Source organism: Abramis brama, assembly GCF_963993115.1.
Source record: "Abramis brama genome assembly, contig: SCAFFOLD_47, whole genome shotgun sequence".
NCBI classification, from domain to species: domain Eukaryota; kingdom Metazoa; phylum Chordata; class Actinopteri; order Cypriniformes; family Leuciscidae; genus Abramis; species Abramis brama.
In genome coordinates this window covers 582,569-593,355 of record NW_028155925.1, presented here as the reverse complement: position 1 = coordinate 593,355, position 10,787 = coordinate 582,569, and the positions used below count along the sequence as shown (strand labels likewise).

General features: G+C 40.0%; 1 protein-coding gene across 1 annotated transcript; it reads right to left on the bottom strand.

Annotated features, from left to right (window-relative positions):
• Window positions 1-6,449: 6,449 nt before the first annotated feature.
• Window positions 6,450-7,757, bottom strand: LOC311077276 (uncharacterized protein F54H12.2-like; the record flags this gene model as incomplete). Its single annotated transcript, XM_084139107.1, has 1 exon — window positions 6,450-7,757. The coding sequence occupies one exon, from the start codon at window positions 7,755-7,757 to the stop codon at window positions 6,450-6,452; it is 1,308 nt and encodes a 435-aa protein (XP_083995233.1).
• Between the last annotated feature and the right edge of the window lie 3,030 nt (window positions 7,758-10,787).

Here is a 10,787-nt window from a genome sequence, read left to right as displayed (position 1 = left end):
GATGAATATCCAGAACCAAATTCTGATTTTGAACATTTTGTGAATACACCACATAGAGGGGAGATGTCAGATGAAGATCCAGAACTAAATTCTGATTTTGAACATTTTGAAACTACCCAACAGTCAGGAGAGGTGTCTGAACCTACTCCAGAACCAAATTCTGATTTTGAACATTTTGATACTCCCCAACAGTCAGGAGAAGGGGTGTGTACCCAGTCACAACCCACACTCAATCCTGAAGCACCCAACATGGGTCTCACACATGATGATATAGAATCACTTGTAAGAGAGGGTGGTGATGTGAGTGGGTACACTGTACTGCCACGAACTCGGTTCAATGGTCTGGAAATCCACAGGCTTATAAATCTGCGGGAAATATCTTCTACAGATTTAGCAGCCTACACTGTGTTTTTACATGACACCCTTTCTGAAATAGTGGCGTTTTCCAGACTGTTAGGCGGAGATGGTAGTTTAATCAGCATCACCTTGAGGGGTCCGAGTTTGACATCGGATGTTAGTACACTTTTGTCAGGTGGCAATGGTTACAGTGTTGATCTATTTATAAACGAGCTTGAAAAAATAATGCAGAGTAACTCTGATGTGCAGTTTGATGAGAGATTGAATTTAAGAGTGTCGATAGCAAGAAGTAAACGTGGCGGTGCTTATCGTAAGTTACGTGACCTTGCTCACAATGAAGTGATTGGTAAAAACAGACTTAATCTGTTCTGCCCCACGAACGTTTCAAACAACCTTTGTTTTGCAATCTGCCTGGCACATTTCCTTAACCCTCAGAAACCACATGCTGAGTTAGAGTCTGTAGCATATTCATTGCAGAAGTCAGCTGGATATGCTGATCAACACAAGATAGCATTTAATGACATCAGACAGTTTGAACGCATGCTGAATGTTAAAATAGTTGTCTTCTATCGGTCTGATACAGGTGTTTTGGAGAAGTATACAAACACAGACGACCCGCATGCTAAAACAGTATTTTTGTACCTGCATGACAATCATTATTTTATGATTAAAAATCTACGCGCATTTATTGGGACACCATATGTGTGTGAGTTTTGCTACCAAGGATACACATGTAGGAGAGATCACAGATGTCGGTACGTCTGTGATGTCTGTAATGACCCAGAATGTCATAAACAACCCAAAAAGCCAAAACATTGCGATGACTGTCTGCGTTATTGTAAGTCTGACTACTGTTTTGAGATGCATAAAAAACCACCTCAAGGTATGCAATATGCGCAGTGTGATGTGACTAAATATTGCGGAAAATGTAATAGACGCTACCATGTCAGCGGCCCTAAACCCAAACCCCATAAATGCCCTGCAGATCGTTGTGTGCACTGTGGTGAGAGTTTGGTTACCGATGGTGTGCATCAATGTTTTATCCAGCCTGTTAAGGCGGAGGTGCCAAACGATCGTTACATTTTCTACGATTTTGAGACCCGTTATGAAAACGGAAGGCACATCGCCAATTTCGTATGCGCTATTACGTTTGCTGGCGACGAATTCGTGGCTGAAGGACCAGATTGTGTGGATCGCCTCGTTAAAAAATTCAGACATCCTCGTTACCGTAATTACACGTGGATTGCGCATAACGCTTCGGGGTTTGATAATTTCATCCTTTTGGAATACTTTACTAAGAAGGGGTTTGCCCCTAAAATTACGATGCAAGGCTGTCGTCTAATCTTAATGTATGACGCTGCGTTCAAACAGCGGTTTATTGATTCATACTCCTTCATACCCATGCGGTTAGCCAAGACACCCGTTGCATTTAATCTGCCTAATGCTGAGAAAGGATATTTCCCGCATCACTTTAACCGCGTTGAAAATGACAACTACATAGGCCCGTACCCTGACAAGAAATTTTACGGGTACTCGACTATGTCAAGTCAAGACAGAGTGGCATTTGATAACTGGTACAGTACCACTTCCGACAAAGTGTTTGATTTTAAAAAAGAACTGGCGATTTATGGTAAAAACGACGTCGTTCTGCTGAGGGACGTATGTATGAAGTATCGCGATGAATTCATTCTGTGTGCAGGCCTTGATCCGTTTAATTACACTACTTTGGCAGCCACATGTATGGCTACGTATAAAACACACTTCATCCCTAAAGACACAATAGCGCTAACACGCAACAATGCGTACATCAACCAGAACAAGACATATTCAAACATTTCAATTGAATGGCTTGAATATATCCGAACATCACGGTCCATAGATGTTCAACACGCTCTAAACCGTGGTGAGGCGTCATTTGGAAAATACTATGTGGATGGTTTTTATGGCGACGGTACCGTGAAAAAAGCATTCGAATTTCTCGGGTGTTTTTTTCATGGTTGCGAACGTTGTTATAACCCTAATGATCTCAATCCGTTATCAAAAGTACCTTATGGTATTCTGAAAAGACAATGTGATGACAAACTTGAAATTTTGGAGCGTGCGTACGGTCTTCAGGTCGAGGTGGTTTGGGAGTGTGATTGGGTCCGTGCTAAACAGACCGACACAGCAGTGATGGACTTCATGGCTACTTACAACCACCCTGAAAGATTGAAACCTCGTGAAGCACTTTTCGGCGGACGAACTAATGCGTTAAAACTGTACCACAAAGTCACGGAGGGCGAGCGTATTAGGTATGTAGATTTTACCTCGTTATATCCCTTCTGCCAAGCGCGAAAATGCTATCCAATTGGCCATCCTGAAATAATATACAAGGATTTTCAAAACCTTGAAAATTATTATGGCTTTGTCAAGGCTACCGTCATCCCTCCGCGGAAGCTGCTTCATCCTGTATTGCCTTATAGGACAGGTGGGAAGTTAATGTTTCCACTTTGTAGGTTGTGTGCTGAACAACAAAACCAGACACAGCCATGTGTACACACAGATGAGGAAAGGGCTATACACGGTTGTTGGGTTAGCATCGAGCTGTTAAAAGCAATTGAGAAGGGTTATGTAGTGGCAAAAATCGATGAGGTTTGGCATTTTCCCCAACGATCTGAAACATTGTTTTGTGATTATGTTAAAACATTTTTGCAGTTCAAACAGGAAAGTTCAGGTTTTCCAAAAGATGTTGTGACTGATGCCGACAAAGAATCTTATGTTAAAGATTACTTTGAGAAAGAAGGGATTAAGCTGAATCTGGACAAGATCGAGTTTAATGCCGCACGCAGATCCATTATGAAGCTTATTCTTAATTCATTGTGGGGGAGGTTCTCTATGCGCGAACAGCTCCCGACAACTGAAATACTTACAGACCCTGAACAGTTTGCCCGACACATTTTTGGCATTGAGTATGACGTGAAACATTTCTCATTTGTGTCAGACACCGTAGCGATCGTGCAATGGTCTTACGCAGATGGGAAAGGAGCTCAGACTCGTGACATTAATATTTTTCTAGGCGCTTTTACGACTGCCCACGCCCGGTTGGAACTTTATGATCTTATGGACCGGTTGGGGGACAGGCTGATTTATTGCGATACCGATAGTGTTGTGTACATATCTAAAGACGGTGAATACGAACCCCCACTAGGTCCATACCTTGGCGACCTTACTGATGAAGTCGGGGGCTCCGATTTTATTGTTGAATTCTCCTCGAGTGGTCCTAAAAGTTACGGGTATCGTACAGCCAAGGGCAAGGTCTGTATGAAGGCCAAAGGCATCACACTGAATGCTGTAAACTCTGAGGCCATCAGGCTAGACTCATTAATAGGACTTGTTGATCAGTATGTGAGGGGGCGGGGCGACAGCAGTTATATTCTTGCACACACCGACAGTATAGTGAGGAACAAAAAGCAGTTCACATTACACAACAAGTCAGTTGTGAAAAAATTCCAAGTTGTGTACAACAAGCGTGTTTTGCTACCTGACCTAACTACATTACCATATGGCTACTGACAACGTTTTTGGTCATCGAGGGGTGGTAGACACCGCTGGATTCGATTTCAGATTGGATCACCCATTTTCTTGTTTATTAAGTGGTCCTTCTAACTCAGGAAAAACATTTTTTGTAAAAATGTTGTTGGAAAATGCTAAAAGTGTCATTTCAAAAAATGTTGAAAACATTGTATACATTTATAATTGTTGGCAACCTTTATATGACGAATTGTTGAAACTGTATGATATTAAATTTATTGAAGGTATCCCCCAGACTCTGAATGATGATCATTTGTTTCCCCCCGACAAGAATAATTTTGTTATTTTAGATGATGTGATGCAGGATGCTAGTAACAATTCTGAAATCCAACGTTTATTCACGATGTATGTACACGACAAAAACCTGAGTGCATTGTATATTGTACAAAACTTGTTTTCTCAAGGTAAATCCAGCAGGACCATCAGTTTGAACACCAATTATCTGGTGCTGTTCAAAAACCCCAGAGACAATACACAAATTAATGTATTAGCACGCCAAATGTACCCCCGAAACACAAAATTTTTTATGGAGTGTTATGAAAATGCGACCAGCATGCCTTTCGGGTACCTTTTGATTGACTTTAAAGCAAAAACACCAGAGCAGTACCGTCTCAGAACAGACATTCTGTCACAATATCCAGTTGTGTACGTTCAGAAAAGAAAACATTGACATTGTTAGATGGAATTTGAAAATGTCTGCAAGACTTTTAAGAAACCTGCCTCTTTTAAAACTGTTATTAAAAGCTACACCTAAACAAAGACGTGTTATTTTAGAGGCTGCTGCAGACGAACTCATTGTGACGTTGTGTGAAGTAGCTCTTAACGTAGTCCATGGAAATATTCCACTATCACCACAACAATATCAGAAACTAAAGAGAAAAAGAAACGAGATCAAAATTGTTGCAGATAAAAAGGTTGGCGTTAGACGTAAAAGACGGTTAATCAATCAACAAGGCGGATTTCTATTACCATTGTTAAGTGTTGCAATTCCCTTTATAACCAGTTTAATTACATCTAAATAAGCTGGTGATGGAGTACGCTGAGAAGATGTTTTTAATCCCGCAACACCAGTTGGATAAACTGAAATCCTCTAACACCCGTGAGTCTATACAGCATGTTGTGGAGAACGATTTGGATACGACTATAAGAAATATATTGCAAAGGTCTGACATAGATCACCACGAAAAAGCTAAGATGTACACCAGTGTTTTACAGAGGTTTTTAACACTCGCTAGACTGGGGGATAGGGAATCTTCCACATTAACATTAAGTCTTCCACAGCCTGACAGCAATGTAAAAGAAGGTCCACACCCAACAGACAGCGTTACAGACCGCGATGGTTTAGATGATTTTGCAGATGAGGTTTTAAAAAATATTCCACAGAGGAGTGTGAAAAATGTCCGTTACATTTTAGATAAAATGTCTAAAACTAAAGATATTACGTCGTGGACTGAGTCGGGGGAGTTTGTGTTTAAAGGCAGAACAATCCCCGGTTCACACATGCTTGACCTAGTTAAAAGCATCACAGCTCCGCATAAGATTGCTGATGAGCGGAGACCTGGCGGATGGCACGAGTTTCTGGAGGCTTTTGCTAATTTAAATCTGCCATACTCTGTGGTACCAAACCAGTATGTCAGACAAGCAATTAACTCATTCAAAACCAAATCGACCCTGACTGTAGCCGATTTACCTAAGAAGAGTAAAAAACGGAAAGTGCATCTGAGCACACCGATACATTCAAAACAACCAGAAGACCTCTTGTTCAAATCACCCAGTCTAGACCAGAGTCAATGGTTAAGTTTTTAATCTCCCAGTTTGTTTGTAGCCTATTGTGTTCTCTGTTTTTTTTTTTTTTTTTTTTTTTTTTGAGAACTTATGTGTTATGAATTACATGTATTGTTGAATATGTAGTGTGTATGTGTAATAAAAAAGAGTTTAAAGAAATATCTGTTCTTGAGTATCTTTATTTAAAGATATTAAGCATGATACATGTACATTTTACCCAATTGCACACACTGAATACATTTGAAAACATTGTCATTACATGGAACATGTTTTAGTTTTTTCACAAATGTTGACACCATTTTATCATTTTTAATTAAATCATTGGTATACAATTTCAACACATAATCATAATCAAACCCCTTTGACATGTGGTAGAGAAAGAACACACAGTGTTGACCACACGTGTCTGATGAAAAATCTTGGACTTGCACAGTGGAATGTAGTACTTTACTAGAATTGTGATTTAAAAAGTCTTTGATAACAGGGTGAAAGCCTTGGTAATCTGGTTTATTACCAAAACTATCGAAAAAACAACCTACTCTATCAGCATTTATGTAGATTGCCAACCAATGTTGGCCTGGGAGTCCTGATGGATCTGTATTGATTAAAACCATTGCTGGTAATGTTCTTAAAGGGGTTTTCGGTAGATAGTCACATGGTAGTACTCCAAGAAAATAAGTATTGCACGAAATCTTATCCATGACACCCGTAAGTTGTACTGTGTTCATTTTAACGCCTTAATAGTAATCAACAAGTACCTGTCGTCGATTTGACACTTCAATTATGCTGTCAAATAATGCGTAAACAATTAAGTTAACAGTCTGTGGTAATGGTTGTCTAAAGCGCGCTTCTAGTCTTATATTGCCGCTTTTGATAAGTGATACATGCTGGCTGCACTCCTCGTCTGGTGTAAAATTGAACGAGTAGAGTGTATAGCCATGCAGAAAATCCTCCCTATCGATACTCAGAGCCTGGTTTTTAAGATGCTTTCCTGAAGCCAGCGCCAACTGGTAAAACTCCCGCACTGCAGAACCATTTTCATATTCAGGCTGTAGAGGCTTCGAGGGGTATTGTTGACCATCCAGATAAATAGCTAAAAATTCTAAATCGTAGTTTTTAAAGGCAAAAGGGTTTTTATTATATGCCCCGACAAATGCATCATTATCAACCATCGCTAGAACCAGAGATTTTGGTAAATGCCCTAAGAATAAGTTCTCTTGATTACAGACCCGGGAGCCGGCTGGTAATGAAAAGCTTTTCAAACACACCCTGTCGATGGGGTACTTGGCTGTGGTTGAGAGTAGGGCTTGCGCATGACCCAGTCTCACAGCTGGTGACACTGTCACTTTTTTCACAAATAGCGACGCTGTCTGGATGTTCAGTTTGTAGGCTCTGTCATTGCTCCTCATCAGACAGAACTCGTCTTTACCCCTTGTCATTCTAATTTTAAGGTCCAATCCATTGAGTAAAAGTTTATCTTGAAAGAAGATGTCACTGTGAACTGGCGCAAGTAGTTCGACCACGTTACTAGCGTTGGTGAAGGCTGCTCTCTTTGTCAGACCGCTATTTTCTCCGGCGGGGTCCGACACATCCATATGCCCCGCCTTGTCTTTGTAAAAGAGTCCCGCTGAGAAAAGTGTTTCAAGGGCGTCTTTACCATAATTAGTAAGACACTCTATCATACAGCGGTATGGGTATGTGCTAGAACTCTGTGAAATGAGTCGATCTCCAAGTGATACGTCCACTTGTGAAAAAATTGTGGCTCCCGGATAGTTAACAAGCCCCACGGGATCTCCGTCTGCAATATCCGTTCCATCTGCATAAGTGATTTTGACACGCATAAACAACAATGTGTTGTTTAGATCCACGTAATCCTCTCCATTCCCCGCAATAAAAAATTCCAGAGGGGATGTGTCAGATATCGCTGATAATGGTGGTATTTCTATATAAGTGTTTTTTTCAATAGCGGTTTGAGTCAGTGGTACAGTAAACAGATCCAGTTCGGTTTTTAAACACTCTTCTGACATGTTGTGAAGTAACGCCATGATCTAAAATATTGTTTTAACAGAACTCCTTGATCTTTTTGAAGCACTGCTCTTAGCTGTCTCCTTGCGCTTGCGTTTTACAACTGATGTTTTCTTGGGGGGCTGTTTTGTTTTCTTCTGCTTCTGGCCACTCCTCCGCACACCCGGAGGCCTAGGTACGATTCTGCGTGCCATCACCATTAACCCGGATCCGTCTTGAGTATCGTGATTGTTATTAAAAGATCGTGACAACGTATTACTAACAACGTCACTTAGTATGTTTTTCGCTGCTGATTTAAGATGTGGCTTGGCTATGCTAAATCCTCGTCTTAGTAGTGGTATAGCCATTCTAAAGAGACCCCTAAAAAGACCACCCAAACCAGCGCCATACATAACTCCGCCTCCTGCATACCCCGGAAGTCCATTTCCCGCTTGATTCTGGTAATAGGCCACATAACGCATGGGATCAACATTGTGATTGTTGAAATACACCATTTTAATGAAATTTTTTTACTGGCCTAAAGTGTAGTTTAATGCACACTTTCCCGTAAGAAAAAGGGATGTGGTGATTTTGATCGTCCTTCACTTCTATACCAATATCTGTGATGACCGATTTGTTGACAGATGCGTAGTGGGGTTTGTCGTATCGAACACTGACTGTGTTATTGTTATCCCCTGTTATTTGTACGCACTCCAGGAGTGGTACGAAGGCATCACCTACTGACTGGTATCTGATAATATCTGTGTATATATAAAGAGTATAGAAGCCACCGTGTATGTCTGCTTGATGCATTGCATATGTTACAATATCCTTTTCAAAATTAGTTTTTCCAGGGTTTGTTTTTTGTCGCATAGAATCTCCTATCGGGACACCTGGTTTCAACCCTAAAATAATAGCTAGTTTTCCATGGAAGGTTATTGAAATGTTGGGTTTTGCTTTCAGAAATACTTTGTTTTTTACAACATCGTAACCGAATGATCCATGAGGGGCTAGTAAATCATTTATCACACTAACAACGGATGGGACCTTGTCGTAATAACCTGTTTTTATCGGTATGCGTAGTCTCGATAATTCGGTCTTCTTCACATCTACACCACGGCGTATGTTGTTAGTGTTTTTTTCGTCGTCGACAGTGATGGGTTCGATGTTTATCTCAAAAACGGCATCTTTGCTGTTAAACGTGTACCAACTTCTAGGATATTCGATTTGAACAAGGCCCACCTCCCACTCTCCTTTTATATTTATAGGTGTAGCCATCCTTGTTCTATAATTAGAGATTGTATTATCAGGGTATACAGCCCGTGAAGCATTGCATGGTAGTGTGACATAAAAACCACCCTCTGCCATGTCTGTTTTTTTTTATACAACTGCAGACAGTCTGTGTTTGTCCTTTGTTTTTATGGCACCTGTACGTCGACTAATTCTTTCTGATCGATCCATGACGCAAATTTTGCAGGCCATCCGAGCCACTGTACCAGTACTAATGTTTTGCGACCCTTCGTCTTCTTATCCAAAATCTTTTCAACTTTAAATGTCTTGTTTTTACTGACAAATATTTTTTGCAATTCTTCAGCATAAAAAACACCGTTGATAACATCCCCATCATAATCACTCAATCTGTAAACAGGGGGGTCTCGTGGAATACACGCTGATACAGTAAAATACTCTTGTGTGTAGTTTTCCTCATACCCTTTTGCAAACGGACCTCTGACTTTAGAAATTCGAACCACGTCACCGATCTTGTATTTAAATATGTGGTTAACATTGTAAGGTTTGGTATCTCCATACAAGTTATGTAGCACCACAGATTCGTTTTCTTTTCCCACATCAATCGGTCTCATCTTGATGCTTCTGTGATAGCTCACATTGTATCCTTGTGTAATGTCTTGAAGTATGTCGATGTAGCGTTTGGAGTTTATAGCTGTTAAATATCTCCACATTCTTCCTTTTAAGGTTCTATTAAACCGCTCGATAACACAAGCCTTTAATTCTGTGTCTGTTGCAAAATGGTTAATATTGTACTTTTTTGTCACATTTTGAAAGTGTTTGTTAAAAAACTCCTTTCCTTTATCAGTTTGTAATTTCTGTGGCACACGACCCTCTTTCAGTATGGATTCAAAAGCTTTAGAGACCTCTGCACCACTCTTGTTTTTTAATGCACGCGTCCATGAGTACTTACTAAACAAATCGATGCATGTCAACAGAAAGTGATTGTTGTCGTTTACCTTGGCATATGCTGACATATCTACTAGATCGGCTTGGAACTGCATATCAACACCATAGACAAAAACCCGATTCCTTTTATATTTTAGTGGTGCACTTCTGTGTAGTGTATACGCATCCTCACCAGCGAGCCATTCTGAAACTTCTTTATCGGTTAAACGAACCCCCGTCTCTTTTAAAACACCTTCTTTTTTTAACGTTTTTTACCCCCTAAAGAACCAGGGTTAGAAGGTGTGTAATAAATCTTTTTCATTTCTTCTGACATATTGACACTTCAGGCTCCACAAAAGAATAACAAAGATGGTTTAAGTGGTTCGGGTTTTATTTCTTAAACATTAAAAGGATACAAAAGGTATCATACAGCATCAATGTAGTGTAGAAATTTTATACACATCACAATGTTTTTCTCAAGAATGTAATCAACCAGTGTTTCAACAATTTCACATACATTAGTCTGATTGTTTCTTGTCAACATGTCCACACATAGATCCGATACATATGTACACAAGCATAATATATCAGCTATTCTAATAAAGCTACCACATTCAGTCATCAGGTCTAAAACTTTTCTGATGGTTACACAAACAGTATCACCACCATTAACACATAATCGCATCATATCAGACCATTCATTTGACACATTTCTTACAAGAGACATTTGTTTCTTAAGGTTTGTAAAACGTTTGGCATCAACACCACATCTGTTTACAGTAACCGATACATTGGCACATTCATTAATGTTGTTATACAACAAGGTGGTCATCTCACATCTAATACGTTGTTTAAGTAGACACTTAGCCAGTCCAGTTGCAAAACAAGTGTTTCCC